The sequence below is a fragment of the Neovison vison genome, chromosome 5 (assembly GCF_020171115.1).
Source record: "Neovison vison isolate M4711 chromosome 5, ASM_NN_V1, whole genome shotgun sequence".
Lineage (NCBI taxonomy): Eukaryota > Metazoa > Chordata > Mammalia > Carnivora > Mustelidae > Neogale > Neogale vison.
Genome location: NC_058095.1, coordinates 70,017,943 through 70,042,368, shown reverse-complemented (window position 1 = coordinate 70,042,368; position 24,426 = coordinate 70,017,943). Strand labels below are relative to the sequence as shown.

The 24,426-nt window shown below is 54.2% G+C and overlaps 1 protein-coding gene across 10 annotated transcripts in view; it reads left to right on the top strand.

Annotated features, from left to right (window-relative positions):
* TOM1L2 (target of myb1 like 2 membrane trafficking protein) overlaps positions 1–24,158 on the top strand; it is a 122,948-nt gene extending 98,790 nt beyond the window's left edge. For 5 of the 10 annotated variants that reach the window (XM_044249309.1, XM_044249308.1, XM_044249305.1 and 2 more), the window contains 9 exons: positions 5,425–5,558; positions 7,691–7,739; positions 8,287–8,410; positions 10,744–10,861; positions 11,860–11,935; positions 14,156–14,221; positions 19,964–20,023; positions 21,925–21,961; positions 22,697–24,158. In XM_044249309.1, coding sequence (XP_044105244.1) covers positions 5,425–5,558; positions 7,691–7,739; positions 8,287–8,410; positions 10,744–10,861; positions 11,860–11,935; positions 14,156–14,221; positions 19,964–20,023; positions 21,925–21,961; positions 22,697–22,845 — 813 coding nt within the window. In that variant the 3' untranslated portion in view covers positions 22,846–24,158. The remainder of the gene's footprint in view (positions 1–5,424; positions 5,559–7,690; positions 7,740–8,286; positions 8,411–10,743; positions 10,862–11,859; positions 11,936–14,155; positions 14,222–19,963; positions 20,024–21,924; positions 21,962–22,696) is intronic. The other 5 variants (XM_044249303.1, XM_044249302.1, XM_044249307.1 and 2 more) reach the window with 3 other exon arrangements.
* Positions 24,159–24,426: the final 268 nt, after the last annotated feature.

Here is a 24,426-nt window from a genome sequence, read left to right as displayed (position 1 = left end):
AGCAGGCTCTCCGCCGAGCAGAGAGTCCGACGCGGGGCTCGATTCCAGGACCCTGGGATCATGACCTGAGCCGAAGGCAGAGGCTTTAATCCACTGAGCCACCCAGGCGCCCCTTATTTTTTTTTTTAAGATTTTATTTATTTATTTGACAGATGGAGATCACAAGTAGGCAGAGAGACAGAGAGAGGGAAGCAGGCTCCCTGCCGAGCAGAGCGCCCTGTGTGGGACTCGATTCCTAGGACTCCGAGATAATGACCTGAGCTGAAGGCAGTAGCTTAACCCACTGAGCCACCCAGGTGCCCCTATTTTTTTTTAAGGTGATTAATTTTTTTTTTTTTTTTAAGGTGATGACTTAGCGGCACCTGGCTATTCAGTGGAGTGTATGACTCTTGATCTTGGGGTTGTAAGTTCAAGCCCCCTACTGGGTGTACAGATTATTTAAAATAAAATTTTTAAGAAAGAAGAAGAAAGTAACTTAAAAGCTTGAAGGAAGGACATGGTAAAATTTTCTGCAGAGGCCCTAGGACATCTTTGATTTGGAAGCTCCAGGCGAACTCTCTGGGCCAGTTAGGCAAAGCTCTTTGAAGGACCCCTGAGTGCCCCTCTGGGATCAGAGCATGCGAGGCTCTGCCCTTGGGGTCGGGGCTATCTTTCCCAGTGCCCCAAGCTGAGGGCTGTGGGGAACAAGGCAGCAAGTGCAAAGGGCAAAGCAGATGCTTCTGGTGCGTATGGTCCATGAGATCACCACATTCTGTGCTCTGGGGTCTCATTCTTCCTCCACGCTGATAATATTAGAGCTATTAGAGGTCTCAGACATCATCTTGCACTTTCCAAACACTTCTGTGAGGTGTGGGGAGCTTTTATCCACAAATAAAATTGCACAGAGAACTGCACTGTCTCGGAGATAAAACGGGAGCTGCCCTGGCTGCGGGGGGGGGGGGGGGGGCGGTGGGAGTGTCCCAAACCCCAGGCCATGGGGGGACCTCAGGGGCCCTTTGCAGAGCTTCCCCACTTCTCCGACCCCCTTTTCCTACCCAGGGAGAAACAGGCCCAGAGAACGCTGGAGAGCTGACCTAGACATGGCTGCTTGCTGCCTGCCATTTGGTTCCCAGCACCCAGGAGGGCCTGGGCTCCGTGGGGGAGATTGAGTCCATCCCTGCCCTTTTCTGTCTAGTGGCTCAGGTGCTTTGGAGACATGTTTCTGAGACATTCCCTTCAGTCTCCTGAACGATCTGGTTTGTTTCTCCTTTGACTTGGGTGGACCATCCTTGAGGCCCACTCTTTCTTCCCAGGCTTCTACGGATTGGGGTGGGGGTAAGAGCTTGTTCTCACTTAATGGAGATCCACTCGAGCCAGAGATGCTAGGGGGAGGGAGCTCTGACCACATGGGGTGGCAACGCTGAGTGGAAGTATGTCCAGTCTGGAGGGGGTACAGGTTGGGGGAAGACCCCAGGATCCTGGGTGGATAGGGAGATGGGTAGCTGGGTGGACAAATGGTAAGCTGGAAGTGTAAAATGTTAATAGTAGTTAGAATCCAGGGCTCTACTATAGCATTTTAAAATCTTTTCTACGTTTAAAAATGTGGTTAAGCATTGGGGTGGGGAAACATTCTGGGGCCTTGAAGGATGAGTAGGAATTTGTTCGGTGAAAAAGAAGAGGAACATGGCAGGCAGAGGGCTGACTTGTTGGGGGCCCCAGAGCAGTAAGGGGCCTGAGGCCGTCTGCTGTTCTAGAAAGTCTGAAGGGTATTTGGAGAAGGCCGGTGGCTCTGGGAGGTAATGCCCCCAGCTTCTGCTAGGGTGGCTCAGAACCTCTTTCCGTCTTGGGATTGGCCTACAGTTTGGATAGGAAGTCACTGACCTTTCTTTTCCCTCCCCAGCCCAGGGAGCCAGGGCTTGCTGCTTGGCCACAAACACCAGACAGAGCCACACTTCCTGTTCTGGACCTGTCTGGAGCGGGAGGGGGCGGGGGCCCGTGGCTGCCTTTGCCAGAGGGAGTGGGCCTATGGCTGGGGCTCCAGAACCTTTCGCTCATCAGAGATTTTGTTTGCGGACACCTTGAGTGCTCCTCTCCTTTGTACGGGGCATATACACATCCAGGAAGGGATCCAGGCGCTGTGCCTCTTCCCTCTGGCAGCCACCTGGCCGCCTGTGTCCCCAGGCTCTGGCTTTCCTGCTCTTTGTCCCCACGTGCTTTGGCTGGTCTCCAGAGTGTCTTCCAAAGCACTAGGCAGGATCTGCTGCCCAAGAATGGCCAAATGTCTTTTTCCTTTTGCTTAATGAAGGCTGGTCCTTTATGGTCCTTTAAAGTGAATCCGAATCCGTGCTCCCTTATGCGCCCTGAGAAGGTGCTCCAGGTGCTCTAACGATGTATCATAAATATGACTAGATTATTTTTATTGTGCACCTCAGTGCTAGCCATGGATCCTTCCCGTGATCTAACGTGATTGCTTTTTTCAGAAGTTCATCTGTGTGGGCTTTTGTTTCGTTTTTCGATTTTCATTCTAGCCCTCATTCATGAGTGCACTTTGTTTCTGTAATTAGGATTTCTGCTGAGCCTTTGGCTTTCCTGTGTAGTCACTGTCCCTGCAGTGACTGGATTTGACCTGTGGATGTCTACCAGCACCCATGGCTAGGATTGTGGCAATCCATCACCGAGTTCTGGCCAGGCTTCAGGTCTTAGGCCTTTTCCCCTTTTCCTCTCAGGGCCGGCCGGGGAATATGAGCCATTCACAATGGTGGAAAGTGGACAGTTCTTGGCATCTTACTGGATATGATATCCTGTGCGATTAATTTTTTTATATTTGCCTTGTGTTATTCTAATTCATGCATGTATGTTTATAAATGCTGACTTCTGGGGCACTGGGGCCTGGGATGAGTCCTAGAGAGGGAAAATTTGATTCTAGGTGAATGAGAATTGCCCGTTCTTCTGAGTGGAGAGGGGGCCAGCAAGAAGACTAAGCTGGTATAGATCCTGAGCCAGGGCAATGATGGGGAGCAATTAGTTTTGCATGAACCAAGGGTTCAGATCACCGAAGAGTGGAGGTGTCTCCAGCCTTCCCCCTCCAGCCTCAGTCTGCTTCTGGCCTTCCCTCCTCTGTGTCACCTGCTGGTGGGAAAGCTACTCCCCATGGGGGCTGATTTGGCCAGGGGTTCAGCCAGTCCCTGAAACCCCAGGTCAGAGGGAGGGAGAGAGGAGTTGTGAATACCCAGTGATTTGCTGACAGCCCCTTAGTTCTAGGATCACTTTGCCTTCTCCCAAACCTAGAATGGGAGTCGTAGGAGAACCAAGAGTGGGACTGTTTCCACAGAAAAAACTAGAAGGTCTGGATTTTGGGCTTGCTGGCCTCATAACCCAGAGCAGCATTCTGGTTGTATGGAGGGCCAGCAACAGGGTAGAACGAAGACAAGGGCTGTGTTTCCATAACCAGACAGGGCCCAGCAATCCAGAGGCTCTCCAATGAAGCTTTTTTTCTTCTGGTGAACACCAGACTCTTTTGGACCCAGCTGCCTAAATCTAGAAACCTTCTGTCTTGACACCCCTTCTGTAGTGGGGTGACTGTGGGATGACCCATGTGGGTTGGGCTTCTTTCCTCAGCTGTCCCTGCTCTTGGGGAAGGAACCCCGACAGGCTGAGCAGCCGGGGGAACGCTGATGGCAGAAGCAGTTTCCAGACCTGGTGTCTGGCTGGTCATGATCTGCTTATTCTGTGATGGGGAGGTCTGTCAACATCAGTACTTTGGTCTTACCTGCAGGATCAGGCTCAGGACACTCACTGTCCAATGGTGAAGGGTATGTATGTGCATATAAGTGTGTAAGGGAACACTATTTAGAGACCTTGGACTAAGTATGGATAGAAGGAAGGCAGCCTGCCTCCATCAATTACTTCTCTCCAAAGTACTTAGACACTTATGTGTCGGTCAAGGATGCTGGAGAAATTGGGCCAAGAGAGGCCAGCCCTACCTTCAAGAAGCTTCGGTGTAGAGGGGGAGGCTGATAGGGGGTCCAGCCGTAATGCCCCTGTGTGCCAAGCTCAGTGTTAACACGGCACTGGTAAGCCCCGGGATTCCCTGCTTTGCATCTGGCCACATCTGGCCAATCAGCAGATGATTACTGGGCCTTTTCTCCATGTGTGGCTCAGCGTAGGGTTTGAGGTCATCTCCGGGGTAGGAAATGATGGCATCTGCCTCTCCCTCGTGGTGTTTCTGATCTAGTGAAGGGGAAACCTAGTTCCGGCCAAGCTGGCCAGACGAGGAGACAGAATACGAAGCCGAACCTAGATCGTGTACATGTGCGGTGTCTAGAGCAGTTAAGTCCATCAGAAACATTTCCAAAAGGAGGTGGTTTGGAGGCTGAGCTGTGAGAAGGAAGGACCGACCTCTGGTGCATCTCTCATCCCCTTCATGCACTGGGTCATCGGCTGCCTCTGGTGTTCAGGTGGTGGGGACAGCCTTCCTCTTTGTTTCACCCCCAGTGGGACTTGGAGCTTTTCTTTGTAGAACATTCCTGTGGTCAGTTTGGCAGGTGGTTGAGGGAGCTCCACAGGCAGGTTTCAGCGAGAGCATGAGTCAGGCCGCCATCTGGAGCAGGGAGAGCCTGTGGAAGCCAGGTCAGAAAGTGGGAAGGGTCTGTTTTCAGGGGAACAGTTCTTGCAAGGGTAGAGCGGGCTCCATTGGTGACCAGGGGTCCTTCAGAGTCTCTTCGGGAAGACGTGTCAGCTTGCTAGCTTCTCAGACCTCAGCAAGATGTCACACATGCCACCAGAATATACCTAATATAGTCATGACATACACTCTTGCTGTTGCTGGGTGCGTACATGACCTGGTCTCGTCTTTTTGGAGGCTCTTTTGTGATTACCAGTCCGTATTCTAAATGACCGTGTACCATTTCACCCAGAAGTTCCACTTCTAGAGCTTGTCCTATGGAAGCACTGGTACAAATGTAGGAGCCTATGTGTGTATGAATGTTCCTGGCCTCATTGTTTGCATTGGCCAAAAGGAGGCCTTAAGGCACGTGCCCAGCAACGGAAGCATGGGGAGATGCTTCATGGTACAGAGTGGTGAGGCCATATGAGGCAATGCGGAAAGGTTAACGAGAGTATTCTGTTGAAGAGAAAAAGCAAACTGCAAAGGATCATATTTTTAGACATAAAGAACGCTCTGTACAAACTTGTGCCAATGTGCACGTGAGAGTATAGAGCTAAGAACCCTTGTCCTTCTGTTGAAAAAGAGCTTGCTTCCTCTGGGGCAACAGGAGGCAGTGAGAGAGGGGCCTTCCACTTGGCATCCCCCCCACATCTGGCTTTCTCGGGCAAGCGTGCACTCTTTTTGTGATTTTAAAGAATTGGCTCCCGCTTGGCCAGAGGAGGTGGAATGGGACACGTAGTGTTGCAAGCAGGCTAGTCAGAGGCGCATGTGTTCCCTAGGAGCTGAACAGGACCTGCCGAGCCATGCAACAGCGCATCGTGGAACTCATCTCCCGCGTGTCCAACGAGGAGGTCACTGAGGAACTGCTTCACGTCAATGATGACCTCAACAACGTCTTCCTCCGCTACGAGAGGTGGGGCTGGGGTCCCTTCTCGTCCTGTCCAGAGACTGTTGCCAACGGAGGGATTTCTCTCCTGAACCATGCGGAGAGGGAGAGGAGGGTTGGAAAATGCTCATCAGAGATGCTAATTTGTTCTCAACTGACAGGGAAAATGCTTCTGGTTCTCCTGGGAACCAAGCAGCAGGAAGGCAGAATTAGGCTCTGCCCTTTGCAAGCCTCAGGCTGTCCTGCCTCCCCCACTCCTCCCAGGCCCTCTAGGGGAGGGCTGGGGCCCTGGGGCCGGGAGCTTACACCTGCCCCTTTGAAGGTCCTTTGAGTTTGAAAAGGATTAAAGGGGGGGGGGAATCTCCGCTAAGGAAAAAAGACTTCCTCTTTGCCATCTTCAAAGAAAGAAGAAAAAGAGATTTTCCCCTCCCTTTGGTAGCATTTCTAGAGTGTTCCAAAGAAGGCAGGGTGCTTAGGGAAACACACACACACACAGTTCATTTGAGGTTTTTTTTGCAGCCAAATCATTTTCAGATTTGAGGTAACCAGCTTGAAAATTCTTTTCCAAATCCTCCCCCAGGGAAGGAGTTGTCAGTAGGAGAAAATGGCAGGCACAGCTCCCAGAGCATCACTCGGCGCCTGTGGCTTAGGCTTCCCTCAGCAAAGGCACCAGAAGACACCTTGCCCAGGGCCACCTTCTCCCAAGTCTGAGGCCCTCGACCCTCAGAGACTTGGGGCCCTGGTCCTTGCACTCACAGCGTGGCATCAGTTAGGGTCAGTGGGACAGATACTTGGGTCTGGTGGCTTAGACATTTTGCTGTGGGCGTCATGACTCCGGCCGGGCCTTGTCCCCGCTTCAACTGGGGAGCAGGGATGGGTGGTCCTGGGTCTATGGGACAAACTTCGAAGAAAACTCTTTAGTAAGAATGTGGGGCCACCCAGGGGCCTCGTGTGTCCTTTGGAGATCAGAAACAGATCTGGGGTGCCTCGACTCCCAGCTTGAGACCCCTTGGTTTTGCCTTGTGGCTCCAGTTTCTCTACCTTAAATGAGCCTGGCCTTTCACCTGTTAAAGCCATTTCTGCCCCTCCTAGGATAGGAAGATGGGCTCATGTGAGCATTTTCTCCCGAATCTGCCATGGCCGGCCTGACCACAAATTCAGAGGCAAGCCCTGAGGTGCCATTCTGGCTAGAGTGCTGTTGATAAGACTGCTAGTCCTTCCAAGATGGTGTGAGAAAGGTACTCCAGGATTAGAAACCTTTCAGGTCTATTAACATTCTGCTTCTTCTGATAGGCCATGATTCATAAAAACACCCAAGTCTCTCTTGAAACCACAGTGGACACACACGGCCTAACCAGATTATCCCTTGTGCGGATCCCTACTCACCAGGTGCTGAGCCCAACAGGTCTCAGTAAAGGCTGGTTTCTCCAGTCTCTAGCTGCAGGAGGTCTCTTAGCCACCTCTTTGCCCATGGTATTTTGGAGCTTTTAAATGCAAGGGCAGTCCATGTGGATGCCTCCCAGTTGCCCTTGGATTCCCCACCTGGTGGGCACGAGAGAGGAAAGGCTCTCCATGGTTGCTCCTAGCCAGGTGCCATCCACCACTGCTGGGGAGTCTTTGGGCCAGGCCAAGGGCCTGTGCCTATCTCCCTCCTCTAAGCGTCTGCCCTGTGTGGGCCCCAGCCACTTTCCTCCAGCAAGCTGAACTGGGGGCATTTTAGTGACGTAGGCTAATCACACCAAGCACAGCTCTGTGAAAAGGGAGGGGATGGCATTTCTTGCCTGGCTTTGTAGATCCATATCTGAACTACTCCCAGGTAAATGGTTGGGCCAACCTCCCCTTCTAGGAAAGAGGAGCACTCTGGGCCCAGAGAGTGAGGGGACAGCTGGGGATGCTTATAATGACCGCCTTATGATGGCATGTGCCAACCAACACCTTCCTCCCTCACCTCCATGTGCTTGTGGGTGATCCTGGAGGCCGAGCCTCTGGAGGAAGGCATGGCGAAGTTAGGGCGGGGGAGTCCGCTCTCCCTGGTCCCCCAAATGGCCCAGATTGGTTTCCTTTCCTGGAGCCTCGGTCCCTAGGAGCTCTTCACAGGACCAGCGAGCATCACTGTGCTACATCATCCCTCCTCACTCTGCTTTCCCTTCCCCTGTTAGGTTCGAGCGATACAGGTCAGGCCGATCGGTGCAAAATACCAGTAATGGAGTAAGTATTCCTTCAGAATTTTCTCCTCTCCAGATGCTGGGAGACCTGCCTCCCTTTGGTCTCACCTTTGGCGTTTCTAAGTGGGGGCTAAATATGTGGGTCATGAGGGGCACCTGGCTGGCCCAGTCTCTAGAGCATGGGTTTCTCAGGGTTGTGAGTTCAAGCCCCATGTTGGGGGTAGAGTTTTCTTTTAAAAAAAAAAAAAAATTTAGGATAATGAAGGAGCAAGCGCTGGCTGATAGGATACTGCAAAAGAACTAGCAGACACGTTTCTGGCGGGAGTGTGGCAAGCAAGCCCCAAGTTACATCTCCCTGGAAGCAGCTGTCCTGGTGACTGCTTCACTTGCCTCCTTTGGGGACAGCAGGGAGGAGCCAATGGGCAGGGGCCACCATGGAGCCCTGAAGTCCTGGTGAGGAAAACTGCCTTGTTCCTGGACTAGTGCAGCATTGCGGTTTCTCCTCGGGCACCCTGCAGCGGGCCTGCTGGCTCGTACCTAGGACCCCAGCTCAGGGTTCAGGGGCTCACCACTGTTTTATGTGCTGGCAGGTACTGAACGAGGTGACGGAAGACAACTTAATAGACCTGGGCCCGGGGTCTCCAGCCGTGGTGAGCCCAATGGTGGGGAACACGGCACCCCCGTCTTCTCTCTCCTCTCAGCTTGCAGGATTAGGTAAGTGTCTCACAGGGCTATCAAGGGCCTTCTTTTCAGTCCACTTCCCGATTGTGAGTCAGGGCTGAGGGCCCCTTTGTCTCTCTTGGTTGGAAGGCCCAAAGAGAGCCTTTAGAGGGATCCATGGAAAAACGTATCCCTGACACCCTGTGGCACCTTTAGTTGATGACTTCTGTCCCTTAACTTCAAAGTTTAAACCTGTGTTGGAAAGAAGGGGGCAGTGGGGGGAGTTCCAAGCAACTGGAAGCTATTTGCCTTTAAGGAACGGTAGCTGCTGTGTTTTATCTGGAATGTTCTCTGTGGTCGAAGTGATTGTTTTCTCAAATTAACTAGGACAAGGATGGCAAATAGATTTCAGCTCATTGGCTGCTTGGGACAAGGTCTAAGAAGGATGCTGCTTGGGAGATGAGTCTGTGATTGATTGGTGATGCCTGCCACGGGCTTGGAAACGGGAGGTGATGGGGCAGGTGTATTTGCTCTTCTTGAACTAACCAGCAGCCCAGTGTGCTGTCTGAAGCCTAAAACAAAAGAAACTCACCACTTTCCCACTTTTCCATTCGCGAGTGTGGATATGATTCTAGATGCTACAAATACACTAGATGATACACCAATTTGTTATAGATAAAATTACAGTATTGAAGTGATAACACACAGCCCTCACAAAATTCTTTCCACCTTGCTTTTCTGTTTGCCTTTTTTTTTCTTAATATTTATTTTTAGGGGCGCCTGGGAGGCTCAGTGGATTAAGCCTCTGCCTTTAGCTCAGGTCATGATTTCAGGGTCCTGGGATCGAGCCCCGATTCAGGCACTCTGCTCCGTGGGGAGCCTGCTTCCCCCTCTCTCTCTGCGGGCTGCTCTGCCTATTTGTGATCTCTCTCTCTGTCAAATAAATAAATAAAATCTTCAAAAACATATTTTTCTTTATACCTTCATTCCATTTCAGTTGAATCGGGCTTTGATTTAGTGACCTGTCCATTGCTGTAATTCTGCCTTCTCAGCATCTCATGAATCCGGGAATCCAGTATAGCTACCGTTTCTCTTTTGGAACAGATTTCTCTGCCTTCAATCCACCCAGCATATGGCCACCAGATTTAATATCTGAAAGTCAAATTGAAGTCTGCCTTCCATCTTAAATAAAGGTCTAGTATTGGGGCGCCTGGGTGGCACAGTCGGGTAAGCGTCCGACTCTTGATTTTGGCTCAGGTCATGGTCTCAGGGTCATAAACTCAGGGTCATGAGATCAAGGCCCATGTCAAGCTCCATGCTGGGCATGGAGCCTGCTTAAGATTCTCTCTCTCCTTCTCCCTCTGACCTTCCCCTACCTCTTGCACAGGTTTGCTCTCTCTCTGTCTCTCAAATGAATCTTAAAAAAAAAAAAAACAAAAAACGGCCTGGGGCGCCTCGGTGGCTCCATTGGCTGAGCATCTGCCTTCAGCTCAGGTCATGATCTCGGGGTCCTGGGATCGAGTCTCACATTGGACTCCTTGCTCAGTGGGGATCCTGCTTCTCCCTTTGCTCCTCCCCTCTGCTCACGTTTTCTCTCTCTCAAATAAATTTTAAAAACCTTTTAAGAAAAAGGGTCTGGTGTCTTCCTCATTGGCTCCTTTACCTGGCTTTTGAGGCTTTTCACAGCCCAGCCACTGCCCACCTGCCTTTCTAGCCTTTTCATTCATCATTGTCTCCAAAAGCGTGGTTCACTCTACACACCCTGGACTTCCCGGCTCTGTGCCTTGGTACCTTTCTCTCCCACTTCTCCTTGCAACAGAGTCCCCCTTGTCCTTTAAGCCCCACTTGTGAGTCAGTTTTGAGGCCCTTCTAATTATCTCAAGCTAGGTCCTGCGGGTATCTGTCTGTGCCCCACCAGTGGGTGCGCCCGAAGGCTGAGGACCGCGTTAGTCTCAGTTGGGTCCGCTCACGATCTGGCTCTGAACGTGGTGGGTGCCTGCGAAATCTTTATCAAGGAAATAATACATGAGCCAGGCGCTTAGATGTGTGACTGAGTCAGTGAGGAGCGTACTGATGAGAGCGCCACAGGATGTCTGCAGGGACACCGGTCCCAGGCTCCTCCTCGCTGTCAGCAATCTCCCTTATTCATAATGACTCTTCCCCACCTTGAGCAGCTCTGGAGCTCGTGGTTTCTGTCCCCCAATCTGGGCCCCAACATGGCTCCTCCTGCATGTGGTGGGCTAGGGGTGCCGAGAAGAGGCCTGTGTCCCCGCTGCCCAGCCTCCCCGTGTAAAACCGTAACCTGTCCACCCTTCCAGACCTCGGGACCCTTAGTCCACGGGCCACATTTTATTCTCATCATCCCCTCCTTTGTTTTGTCGCCACAGACTTGGGGACAGAGAGCGTCAGCGGCACCCTCAGTTCACTCCAGCAGTGTAATCCCCGTGATGGCTTTGACATGTTTGCCCAGACGAGAGGGAACTCCTTGGCTGAACAACGCAAGACGTACGTGGCGACCATTTCGGTGGCTCTCGGAAGCCATCGGGGGAGGATGGATCCAGGCCTGGTCACAGGCCAACACAAAGACGCCTTTTAGTTACCAAGTCCAGGGCTGCCAAGAACGCTGAAATATGTCTGTGAGGACTTGGCAGTAGACACAGATTTTGAATGAACACCCCCACCCCCCACCCCACAGCTCCCGCCTTGGGGTTGATTGCGGTTGGATTTCTCCCGTCAGTCACCAGATAGTGCTCTGCGTTCTCCCGCTCCCTGTGCTGCTGAGGAGGAGCTGAGAGCTGGGGGGCCGCCAGGCACAGCATGGAGTAGCTCTTACCAGTGTAGTTTGCCTGCATGAGGGTGTGGGCAGAGGGTTCCCTGATGGCAGCGCCTGCCAGGAGAAGCCATATGAAATCCGGGACGTTGGTCCCAAAATAGACCACTCCCTGCATCTCAGGGAGGCACAGGAATATGGCTTTGAGCTTCTCGTTCAATCTTGAGGCAGGCCAAGAACGCTTTCCTGCCTCTCCCTGGGGCCCGGCTCCTTGAGGCACTTGGCTTTCTGCGTTTCCATGCTCACGCATCAACAGGTTAACCAGAAACCCAACCCAAGGCCCCCTTCATGCTTCACCAGCTGTCACCACCTGCCTTGTCAAAGGCCACTGCGGCGGCTGCTTTTAAAATAAGAATTAATGTTGCCTATAGTTTCAGGGCGCTTTTGACGTCTTCTGTCATTGGGCTTTGGAGATGCCCTAGTATTGTTCCTTGAGAGGAATGTTGACAGTGGCCCAGACCCCAGAGGAAAGGAGGGGCTGAGGCAGTGCTGGAACCCTGGCCTTCTGGCTTTAGCTGCAGTCAGACGGTGCACGAGCCCTTCAATGCCAGGGCTGTGGGGAATGGTTTTCCAGGCACACGTGAGGGAGGTGCCAGGGCTAGAAAGTGATTCTGGGTCACCACCCTGTCCCCTGGGACCACTGCAGGGAACTCACTGTGCTGCTTTTCTCCAGGGTTACCTACGAGGATCCCCAGGCTGTCGGAGGACTGGCTTCTGCACTGGACAGTCGGAAACAGAGCTCTGAAGTGGTAGGTTTTCCAGTCTGTTTTTCTACCTGCAGTCCTCTGGAGGGGAAGTCGGGCCTAGTAGGAAAACAGATGCCAGGCTGCGTGAGGGGCAGGGCCCACTGGGGGAGACCGGCGGCGTGAGAGCACTCGACTGCCTCACTGAGGAGGTACAGTCAGCCTGCCCGTGGACCCAAGAGTGGACAGGCCCCGAGAGATGGCAGTGTGCTCGGGCCTCCCTCTTAGGAGGCCTGGCCCCAGAGCCACCTTCTCTTCCAACCTTGGTGGCCCCAAGCTCTCAGGGCACAGGTCTCCGTAGCCAGATGGGGTCTGTCAGCTGGTGCACTGCCCTGGGGCTCGGCAGCGCTCTGATGAAAAACGGGCCCATACAAGGAAGGGAGAAGCTCATCTGAGCCACATCTGGGCTGCTCGTCCTTCGTCAGCCTCGCGACGCAGTACAGCAGTACTAGCAGGCAGCGGAGGGCCAGGATTTGGCTGGAGATCTGGGCTGGAGGTGGGTGGGAGCAGCCGTGGGGTGGAGGCCAGGAGGGTGTTCTGGAAGGGGCAGAGCTAAAGGCAGATGTGCTTTGAAGTGGAGGGTGGTGCTTGTTAGAGCCCCAGATGGCAGCTGTGGATTCTGAGGTTTCAGGTCATTGCAAGAGAAAGGATCTGTGTCTTAATGCTTCTCATGGGATCGTCCCCTTTTTCACCTAAGGAATGTGTGTGGCAGTGTGTGAATGAGTGTCTGTCTGCAGGGACGGAGAGGGGAGGGCGGATAAGGGTCCTGGAACAGCGGAACCTCCTTTCAGGGTCCTCCAGCTGGGTTAGAGAGGAGCAGTGCTCATCTGCCCACTGGAAAGGGAGGTTGGCTTCCAGAACAAGAGTTCCTGGCCTCCTGCTGCCCATGTCCAAATGGGCCCAGGCCGGCACCGGTTTCCATGAGAAGGCTCACCTTGGGGAAGGGACTTGGTGCCTCTTTTCTGGCTCAGGCAACTTGGTAGCCGGACTGTGTGGCCCTCTGCACTGGCCACTAGAGGGCACAGAAGAGCCAGCCCAACTGCCTTGGGTCTGGCTTTCCACACACCCCCACCCCTACCCCAGGACTGGGACTTCCAAAATCTATGCAGTGGTCATGTCTCTGTTTCTCCCATTACTTGGAATGTCTCCTCCCAAACTCAGAGGGCTTCAGGAGGCCGGGCTGAGGGCCCACCAGCACCTCCCCTCCTTCCTGTCCCACCCCAACCTGGCTGGCAGCCCCATCCCTCCCCCGGGGCCCACCTGGTCAGCTCCCCGCTGTGTCGCCCGGGCTGGCCCCCATCCACACCCAGGGTGTGTCGTGCTGCACCTCTGTCCTTATCAGTGTCCAGGCCTGGATCCGTATGTACAAGAGGTGGCCAGCTTCCTGCCCTTCACCCTTCGGGGTGTGTGGCTTGGTCCATTTCCCCGTTTTTAGAGATTTTGATGACTCCAGCATGATGGTAGGCAGATCGCTTTCATATGTACTGCTGCATGGGGGGAAGCAGGGTTTGTGCGCCCTGTGTGTGTGTGTCTGGGTGTGTCTCTGTGTGCACACACACTGACCCACGTGCACCCTCTGGCCAAGATTGCAGCTTCTCCTGTCCTGTATCCTAAACTGTGCTGACCTGGAAATGAAAACCGGGCCACAGGAGAGGAGAACACAGGCAAGGGGAGAGAATTGTAGCACCACACCACCGAGCAGCCAGACCCAAATCGTGACTTTTTACATGCTTGTACCTGTTCAGAAAGGCCAGTACACCCAAATTCAGCGTTCGAGTTAAGAGTTTGGAAAAAGAACGCACAGGTAACTGAGGAGGAGGAAAAAAGCAGAAATAAGTTAGAAAAAAAAGTAGAAATGACTTCGTGAAAGCTGGTTCTTTGAAAAATTGACCCTTTGCCAACCGCAGAGCCCTAATGAGCAGAAGCAGCATGATCAGCCTTCCGTGACCTCACGGAGATCTTTCAGGTGTGCAGGGGTAGTTGGCATGAGTACTTGGTACCCTGTTGGGATTCTCGGTTACTAAACTTCTCTTCTCTTTTTCAGACAGGTAAGGGGGAACATGCTGACGGTGGGGGTGGGGGGCAGCGGGTCCCATCTCCTTGCACACTGACGATAGATCAACTCTGAACAGTGGCTTTTCTGTCTCCATGATATATACTGTTGCTTTCTTTATCCTGGGTCTTGCTGTGACTTTTCTTTCTGGGACTTTTCTGTCCTCGGCCCAGAAGAGGGGTAAAGGTGGGCACTCCGACCTGGAGCCCATAGACAGCTGGCTCATAACCCAAGGAATGGTGAGAAGTCACCAGCTGCGCCGAGCCCCCTGTCCTCCCCAGCGCTTATCTGTGTCACCTGCTGAGCCCTTGTGAGTTAAGACAGTACAAGGCCATTCTCTCCTTTCTGACTGGGTGCCAAATTTTCCCCTCCTGCGTTTGTGCGGTCTCCCAAAGCCACAGACTTCCGGCCCTGGAAATACCTTCTCTGGTTTTCTGCTGAGGTCTGTGCCCTTGAGCCTTAAGGGTCTGGGACATTTGTGGGAGTGAGGGGAGGGCTCTTTCTCTCCTTTTACTGTCTCTGGAGCTCTCGGCAGTATTCAGTTTTCCAGGATAGAGCACAAGTTTCTGTGGTTTTTGCTTTGATGTGGGGGGCATTTCTGAGGGAATGGACTCGAAAGTATCTGATGGGTTGAAGAAGCCCCCTCCAGACTATCAATTTGGCAGTCCTAGGCTGCTGGGTTTTTATAATGGAGTTATTTGTGTCCACTACATCCCCTAGAAGAATTTGAGACATCTTTAAGAAACACACAAACACAATGGGAGCAGAATCAAAAGAAGACAAAGTCAGGGGAGGGTTTTCTTTGTTTTGCTTTGTTTTGTTCTTAAGGATTTTATTTCTTTCTTTGACAGAGGGAGAGAGATTACAAGTAGGCAGGCAGAGAGAGAGAGAGGGAAACAGGCTCCCCACTGAGCAGACATCCCAATGTGGGGCTCTATCCCAGGACCCTGAGATCATGACCTGAGCAGAAGGCAGAGGCTTAACCCACTGAGCCACCCAGGCACCCCTGTTTTTTGTGTGTGTGTGTGTGTGTTTTTTTTAATTTGATAGCCAACATATAGTACAGCATTAGTTTTAAGCTGGAGGAGTTTTAATATCATAAACACGTTTCTCATGAAGTAGAGTTTTTCTGCCACAGAGTCCTGGGTGGGTCTCTCCTGCCTCATGTGGTCCAGTGGCCCTGAGTCTGATACAGAATAAGAGGATGACCTTGTTCCAGGCCGCTCGCCTTGGAGGGATGATTTCATTCCAGTTAAGCCCTGGCCCTCACTGAGCACCTCTGACCAAGAGCCCAAAGGTCTGTGCAGGCTGGAGCAGGATGGGTTGCACAGAAGCAGACTGGAGAGAAATCGTGATGCGTCCCCCGTAGGGTGGAGCGGGGCAGACACTAGGCACACACACTAGGGGGAGGACGCATAACTGATAGCCTGTGGCCAGCGTGTCTGAGATGGGAGGCAGCATAGCGGGGGTCACCTGCCTGAGCAAGGTGTGGCCAGCATGCAAGGCTGTGGGGGCATCTGCCTGCCACTCTGGCTTGGAGCTAAGGACCTTTGCATGGACACACTCGGGTCCCAGCAGCAGGCACTCCATACTGCCGTGTTGCTACACTAGGCCACGCAGCAGTTGTGAGACATGTAGGCTGCCCGGGCCCTTCACTGACTTCTCCAGGGACAGGCTGGGGCTTGGGTCCCATGTGCGGGTGACCTTAGAGCAGGACTCCTGGAGACTATGTCCACATCAATTCCAAATTGGGAGGATCCAGCCATGTGTCCTTGTGCCTATTAATCCTGCAAAAAAGGATACTGCCCTTACAAAGTACCCTGAGTGTGGCTTTGGCGGGTGGTGGCACCTGCCTCTGCCCATACAGAGCCCCCCTCTTCCGTCCTGTCCCCCTACTAGAGCTCCAGCCTCCAACTTCCCAGAAATAAGCCCAACTAACAGCTAACCCGGTATCTCACCTGCCTGACTGCAGTGTTGTTATTGTTTCTTTTAAACAATGTCTATTAATTGCTTTGCCTTATTTCCCATAGTGTAGAAACCCTGAGTCTTTCCAAACCCCCCAAGTACAAATTCTTTACTTGGAAACTTTTTGTGCTATTGAGTGAGACTGAAGGGCTTCTAGACTGTTCCTCATGTTTTGGTGGCAGTAGGATGCGTCATAGGGAGGCTTTCACAGTTCTCTAGAAAGAACACACCTGAGCTTTTCAGAAATTGCTCCCGTTGGCCTGGTAGATCAGACTCGTGGGCTGCCTTATAGAGTTGGGGCTCAGTGTCCTGGGACACTGGGTGTCTAGGTGACCAATACCGCAGTTAACCGTCCCAGATTCGTTGGCCATCAAAGAGAACCCTGAGAGGCATGGTGAGCCAGCCTGCCCGGAGACTGCTGATGCACTGTGCCCCCCCTCAGCCCCACGCCCTCTCCACGTGTGGGGCGCAGCCAGGAACATCCCCTGAAAGGACTGAGCATAAGTCCTGACAGGAGCAGCGGTAGTTTAGTGGGAGTGCGCTGCTGCCAAAGCCCAGGTTTGGGCCTGGGAGCGGTGGGGTGCCCTGCTTATCCCTGGAGGACCCCCAGACACAGCAAGGCCAAAGCCACAAAGGTGTCTGGCTGTGGCCAGGCCTGTGGCACCACCTCTCCCACACCTGCAGCCCGTCGAAGGACAGCGGACAGCTCCCCCAGCGTTCATGTCAAAATCTGCCACTTCTGGCTCAGCACGCCAGTTTCTCTTCGGACTCTGCAGATGTGCTGGGCACGTCTCCCCATTGCCTCAGCCGAGCCAGCCCCACGGGCACTGGTCTGTGTGGGATGGGTGGTCCTGTGCCAGCTTCCTTTATTTTTCTGTCTTCGCATCTTTTTCTTTCTGTTCCCCTCCCCCAACACCTTCCTCTTCAGACCCTTGGACCAGCCTTCAGCTCTGGATCATTGTCCAAGAAGATGCTAAAACCATGGCATGGCAGAGGCCACATCTCTTGGGGATCCGCTTGAGTTTCATTGGAGATGAGAACACTGGGTCCTCCCAGGGGCCTGGTGACGTGCCCAAAGCCACGAGGCAGTGACAGAGTCCATTGCCCTCTTCTTTGGCCAAGGCCTCTCCCTTCCCTTCCATCGGTGCAGACAGGAGAGCTTCCTCTTCCTCCCTCCCCGTTTCTGCAGTTCCTGTCTGGGGAGCAGCGTGCGTGCTTAATCTGAGTCCAGTAGTACTTGCGCTACTAGAAGGAACTTTGCCCGGCTGGAAGTCTCAAGGCATTGATTTATCAGGCCGGGAGGTTTATATAGCTAAGGTGTTCTCTCCAACCACAAGGAACTCAACCCTTGCCCTGTGTTCTATAAGCTTTACTCCTAGGTCTCCCTGTAGCTGAACGGGGATTCCCACCCCGAGGCCAAGTACCTTTCTTACTGGAAGGACTCAATGCCAGCTGTGTACGATATCGCTGGGTTTCAGAATTAGGAAACAGAAACCCTGACCTGGAAGTTAAGGGGTTCGGAGTCCTTGGTGGTGAAAACTAAGTATGACCCAGCCATCACCCTATTTCACAGATAAGGAAACTGAGGCCGAAGAATTGCCCAAGTCCCATCCCCATTCCTGCTCTGCCTTTTTACCCAAAGACCTGAGGCTTCTTAGGGTAGCAGAGGCTCCAGGGCTCCCGAGTGAAGAATCAAATCCAGGGAAAAGTGATTGCTTGGAAAATGATCTGACCAGCCCAGCCCGAGGGCCCATCGCTGGGTGTCCTGGCTCCCGGGGCTTCGCCTATAGGATGTGCTTCCAGAAGCCCACTGTTTTATTAGGAGACGTCTAAGAGAAGGAGAAAAAGTGTTCCCATGATCCATCTTTTGGGAAGTTTTGTTTTGTTTTGTTTTGAGGAGTTTCTCAAATGTCGATGTTTATTTTCTGAGTGAGCTGGGTTTCGGGATTAATCCTCAAGGAAGAAAACTGGTGCCAACCTCGAGGGGCTGACTTTGGAACAGGGACAAAAATATTGTAAACCAAATCAGAAGGTTGAAGGCCCGTGACCCCTTCATGGCTTTTTCTCAAGCTCCCGCCACACATCAGAAAGCTCTGCCCCGCAAACCTCCATTTCTCCTTGATAGGCTAAACGTGGGTCGGTATAAAACCTGCAGTGCACACTCCCAGCCACTGACTGTGGTTGGGCGTTTTTTCTGTTTGGAGATACCGCTAACTTTCCAGGCTGTTTCTGAGAACTGGGCGTGGCATGCATTGTCCCAGACCAGGCATTCTGACTTAGAGAAGCATCAAGATAATGAAAATTGGCATCTCCTGTCCCACGAACAAGTCAAGACAGAAGTCCTGCCAGCGAGCGTGAAATCAGCAGGTCATGCCCCACGTGTCCTGCTGCCATTTTTTGCTGTTGAGGGAGGCGCATGCTGCCTTGGGTACCGTTAGCCCATCCATGCCAGGGATCTGTGCCCTCCAGAGTGAGAATCACTTGTTCCTTGTCCCTAGGAGCCCTCTCAGGATGATTTGAACTTGGCATTTTTTTCGTTGCAGTATTAAGTTCCCACTTAATGACAACATAGATGGAATCTTCCTGATCTGATTGCCGTTGGGCTTGCACCTTTACGAAGTTGCCTTTATGAAGACACTGCTGGGTCTCTAGTTAGGCCCAAGACCTGGGAAGCTACCCCAGGTGCCTGGAGCGAAGGGGGGGCTGCTGCTGCGCCAGCTGTGTGGGCGCGCAGAGCTCCTGCAGGATCGCAGACCCCTGCCTGGTGCGCTCTGGTAGGCTTAGGAGTCCTCTCTCTTCCTCACACCGCAAAGCCCGTCAGCAGCAGGTTTCTGCCTCCAGGAGTGGCTTGTCCCCATAAGGGCAGGGCTGGTTATGGGAAATCTTTGTTCTTTTCCTTTGTTAAGGTCATGTTATGTTTTAGATTTGGCAAACACTAAGGCAGCATGCTGATTGCTTATTTTAACTGTATTCTTACCCTAGATTGTGACGCTGGGGGAAACCAGCCATAGACACAGTGCTAGTGAATTTTCTGGAAATAGCGGACTTGGGAGCTATTCTTGTGTACTAGCCAAATGCAGGTTTCAGAATCACTTCTCACTCCTCTCCTGCCCCCCAGGTTTGGGCATGGCTGGGCCAGGCCTGGAGACGGCTCAGGTGCCCGTGAGACATACCTTCGTTGGCTTGGAACCCACCCACCCATTGTTCCCCAGTTCTCCGTTCTCTTCCCGAACTCCTTTCTTTTGGTTCCCGAAGCCCAGCCAGCCCTTGAGAGCCGGGAAGATGGGGTGAGACTTAGGAACCACCGCATTCCGGGGCTGCTTCGTGATTCTCCCCTGAAGATACACAAAGCCGACTTTGGTCAATCAAAGCTCTATCTTGCACCCATTTCTGTTGGCGAGAGATGGGCCTGCTGTCAGCCAGGCCTACCCAGTCCCCGGCACTCCCCTCCTCCCACTCACCAGTGCACCAGGATACAGTCCGAAATACTTTCAGTGCCCGCCTGACCACCTGCACCCCCACTCTGGGCAGACTGCCCCTTGGCCCAGTGACATTGGAGGGGGCCCCCTGGTGTCTCCTCTTGTCACCCCTGGGGGTGAGGCCAGACAGCCAACAGGCAGGACTCTTCCAAGGGCCCTAACCCTATGAGCTCAAGTTCAAAACCAGCCTACAGGACCAGCGCATTTCCTGAGACGAGAAGGGGCTTTGCAACCCTGGGCTGAGAGTAGTCAAAAAGTTATCCATTTCAAGAACGCGTACCGCTGCCCTCCCGTCCCCCCACCCAACCCCCGGTCAGCCCTGCTTCTTAGAACTGGCCACCTCATTGCTTCCCTCACCTGCCATTTCATATGTGGCTGCCTTGTGTTGCCCGCGCCTGCTGTGCCAACGCATTTTTTTGCTCTGTGTATGTTTTGGTTTCGTTTGGGGGTTGCTTTTGACCATTTCCTTTGTTCGGTGTTCTGTCTCCCCTCACCTGGCTGTGGGGCTGCCTGACTCGCTGCTTGCCGCCTCCATAGATCCCCGTTGGGCAGCCGTCTGTCATGGACGACATTGAAGTGTGGCTCAGGACGGACCTGGTGAGACTTGACTTTTCTTTATCGTGCGCGGGCTGTGGCAAGGCAAGCGCTTCTGACGACAAGCCAGGGGCCACCAGCTGCTTCCCCAAGGGGTGGCAGAGCAAGGTGGCCAGCTGGCTCTGCTCGCATGCCCTCCTGCCCACCCCGGGCTGTGGCTGCCCCAGTGCACCTGCTCCGGGCATGGGCCCCGAACCCCGGCTGCCCCAGGGGCCGCAGCGGGCAGGGCTCTGGCTGGCTCCAGAGCACACACTTGTCCCCGGTTACTGTTCTGTAGCAGCTGTGTGTGTGCGTGGGTTTTTTTGGTTTGGGGTTTTTTTTGTTTTGTTTTTTGTTGTTGTTTTGCTTTGGGGGTTTTTGCTTTAGGGTTTTTGGATCTTAGTGGGGTTTATTTTTAATTTTTTTTCCCTTTTCATGTGAAATTCTGCACAGATGAGTTGGGTGTTTTGTTTTTGCTTTTGTTTTTCAATTTACTGTCATTCCCACTTCCCTAGTGTCTTCTGGTATCTTGGATTTAAAAGAACCCTTCCCCTAGAGACTGTTTAGCCGCAGAGCTAGGATAGGAAGGTGAGGACATCACGCATCTGTTAGTGGCAGCAGGTCCCAAGAAAGGAGGGCTATGGTGGCTGGTCCCTCCCTCTGCTGCTTACAAAGCACTTCCCTGGCCGCAGAGTGGGGGTTGTGGGCTAGGGGGCTGATGAAGAAATGTACTCTGGGAGGGGAAGCAGCTTGCCCAAGGGCATGGCTGGGCAGAGTCCCAGTCCTGCAGATACCTCATCTCTTCTTTCTAGCTACCACCTCTTTAGGGGACCCTGTCCCCAGAACAGAACATCTTTAACCACAGGGTTGGCCTGGCTGGCAGGTGGCTGCTGACTTGCCCCCCCTTCTGCACCCCAGGGGACCACCTCCCCACAAAGCCAGGCTTTCTGAAACACTCATTGCCCAGCAAGGCAGACACCCAGGTGCCTTGCCACGGAAGGAAGAGAATACCCCCAACCTCTTTCCCAAGGGAATGCCTAGAAAAGAAATAGCTCGTCTCCCAGAAAGAAGTGAAGCAGGAAGAAACAAGGCCTTCCCCTCACAAGGGGGGCCTGGGGTTCAGAAACAGGCAGGGACCCACCCAGCAAGGCTGAGTACCAGGTCATGGCAGAGCCAGGAAGGAAGCCAGATCTGCTGGCCGAGTCCAAGACCTTGTCCACTTCCCCATCCAGCTCGCTTCTCTGTCGCTGTGCAGTGACTTCCCAGGGACCACTGCATCCTCCAAATAAGTCTTACCCACCACATTGCTAAGAAGTCTCGGAGCTTCCATGGCTTCTTGGGGACTGGCAGCAGGTGACGGAATCTGGGCCACAGGAGGCTGTGGGACACAGCTTCTGGCAGGACGGCACTCCAGTGACCAAAGACTGCCTCCTTGTTAGCCCTGTGCCCGGAGCTTCGTGGCGCTCTCGCAGTTCCCAGCTGTGGGCATGGACAGTGTGTTCCCAGATCCGTGTGGCTGCTGAGTGAATGAGCACCCGAGGGGGCCCCAGGCACGCTTTGGGCTCAGCCTCCCTGAGGTCCCTGCTCTGGAAGAATGTGGATGGGTGCGCAGCAGCCTGCTCTGGTCCTGTCCGGAGCTCAGCCCAGAGAGCCAGACTATGCTCTTTTTTTTTTTTCTTTTCTTTCTTTTTTTTAAATTTTTCTTCCTGGCTCTTCTGGAGGATCAAAGCCTAGAACTACTCAGTTTGGGGTTTTTGTTCTGTTTTGTGTTGGTTTTGCTTTTTGGAAAAACAAACGTCTGAGTCTCTGCTGGGACAGGCAGTCCTCAACTGTTGTGGAACTCCAGGAAGGGGAAATGGGAGGGTTGGCTGAACCCATGTCGCTAGGGTGGGACCCTAATGCTGCTTTCTCTGCACCTCCTGCAGAAGGGCGATGACCTAGAGGAGGGCGTCACGAGTGAAGGTACGACCTGGTCAGCACCTTGACAGCTCCCCACCCTCCGTGGGTTCTTCCTGCCCAGGGCTTTTGGGGTGCACAGGGGCCGGCACCTACATGGTCTCGGGCCTCTCCTGGTGCCCATCCGTGCTTGGCCTGGCCTCCTCTGCCATTGGCTGCTCTGCTCTGCCCCAGCCAGGCCCCGTGCTGATGGGGGGAAGTGTCAGAAGAAGGTCCCAGAGTTAGTGATGAGTGGGGCTGGACGGCCATCCAAGGTCAGCACGGCCCCCAGACCTGCAGTCCTAACCAGTTTGTCCCTCCCCCCGAATTCTTAATCCAGTGGAGATGCAAGATATGTGCCCGGAAGTCCACAGGGCACAGAGGGCACTTCTCAGGCCTGGCGTCCTGTGACCTCACTTCTGGAGGGCCAGTGGCCCCCTTCCTCCTGAACCACCTGTCGGCAGCCAGGCTTCCTGTTTGCCTGGGAGGCCACAGAGGAGGGAATCAAGGCTGGGTCTTCAGGCAGCAGAGGGCCCAGAATCAGCCCCTGTGCAGGCTGGCTGCTCCCCTGCCCCTCCCTGCCTCCTTCCCTGGCAGGCCGCCCAGAGCCAGGGTGGTGAGGGTGGGGACTTGCACAGGGGCGACTCCTCTTGGCACAGGAAGGGGACTCCACGGGGAGCAGGTGGGATGTGGTCCTTTGAGCCTCACTTCAGGCCTAACCCCCTACCAATCCTGGCCCTTGCCCGGGGTTTTGTATTGCAGAATTCGACAAGTTCCTGGAAGAAAGAGCCAAAGCTGCTGAAATGGTCCCCAGCCTCCCCTCGCCCCCAGGGGAGGCCCCGGCCCCAGCCTCAAACCCCTCCGGCCGGAAGAAGCCAGAACGGTCAGAGGATGCCCTCTTCGCCCTGTGAGCTGGTCTGCGGTTCGGCTCCCCAAACGGCAGGTCACCTCCTATCTCCCCGGTCCACATGAGGCACTGGCCGCCCCTCCCATCTCCAGTCCCCACTTGGTCCTGTGCTGCTGTGTCTCCATGGAAATGCCCCATGTTTGCTCCCAGGCCTCCCACTAGTTGGGACCAGCTTTAGCCACCTTCTTCTCTTTGGGGGTTGGGACAGTGCCACGACTGCCAGAGGCTCTCACCCCTGCCCCCGCCCCTGCTGCCCACAGGCTCCCTCTGCCTGTATGTCCTCCCTAGAAAAGCAGGCCGTGGGACCATTTGCTGAGGAGACACCTAGACTGTCTTTTCTCCAGTCCCCTTCCCACAGAGAAGGGGGTCAGACCCCAGGCCCTTCCCCCACACAGCCCACCCCTGCCTGCTTCAGCAGGTCTCCTTGGACCAGCCTACCCTCCCATGCCCCTGTTCCAGAAAGGGCTTGTCTGCACCTGTGGGCTTGGTCTCCCTCCTTGGAATGCTGCTCCCTGACGCGTGTCACGCTGTGGCACTTGGTGTGCTTGGCACTTTAGAAGGCTGTGTGGGTGCCTGTGTGTGAGGCCTCTCGTCCTCTTGACCCTCTCTCCATCACTAAGCTGCTAGCCCAGGCCCCCGGCCACACCAGCTCAGCGGCTGAGCCTGGGACCAAGGGGGCCCTGTAGGCTCCTGGGGTGCAGAGGGAGAGCCAGGGGCAGTTGTGAGGATGGCACGCAACCCGCGGATGGTGGTCACGAGGCATGTGGGTTAGCCCCGCAGAGATACACTACCGGAAGCCAAACCATCCCATGCCCACCACCTGCTGCCCTCGTGCAGTTGTCCCTGTGTCCTGACAGCCAGCAAGCCCTCCTCCCCCTGCCCCTACCCCAGACCCCCCTGGCCACCAACTTGTACCCTCTCTCCAAGCCAACCCGGAAGGCTAACACGAGCCTGAGGCTGACTACACTTGCTTCCGTTACTGGTGTGGCTCCTGGCCATGGGCAAGGTGCCCGAGCCAGCCTGACCCACCCCTGTTCTATGGTTGCCCAGAAGAAGGAAAGCACCGTGGCAGCTGCTTCTGTCCAGCCTGTGAGTCTCTGGGGCCCGGGTCAATGTCCCAGTATGCTCTGCCCAAGTGTCTGCGCCAGACATGTTCGCAAGCCGTGGTGCCGTCAGCCCTTCCCACCTGGCAGCCGGAGCAGGGAGCTCCTTGACATAGGCTGCCTTGACACAGGCCGACACCAGTGCCTTGGGCTCTGGGAGAAGCATCTGGGGCTGGGCCTGGACACCTCCGATGCAGAGCGAGGCGCCGCCCAGCCCAGAACCCCTTGCCCAGGCGCACGCCGCAGCTTCCCCATAAGAGGAGGCCTGGGGTCTGGCTGGGGGCTCGTCTGGCAGGACCAGCTGGGGAGGTCACACTCCAGTTCCTCAGGGGACATGCAGAATCTCCTCCTCAGAGATCAGATCTCAGCCAGCCTAACTCCAGCCCTGCCCTCTCTCCTCCCCCTGCCCCTGCGCCTCGGGCCACCTGCCCCTCTCCGCAACATGGCTCACACGCAGAGCCCCCCGAGGCCTGCTTGCATGT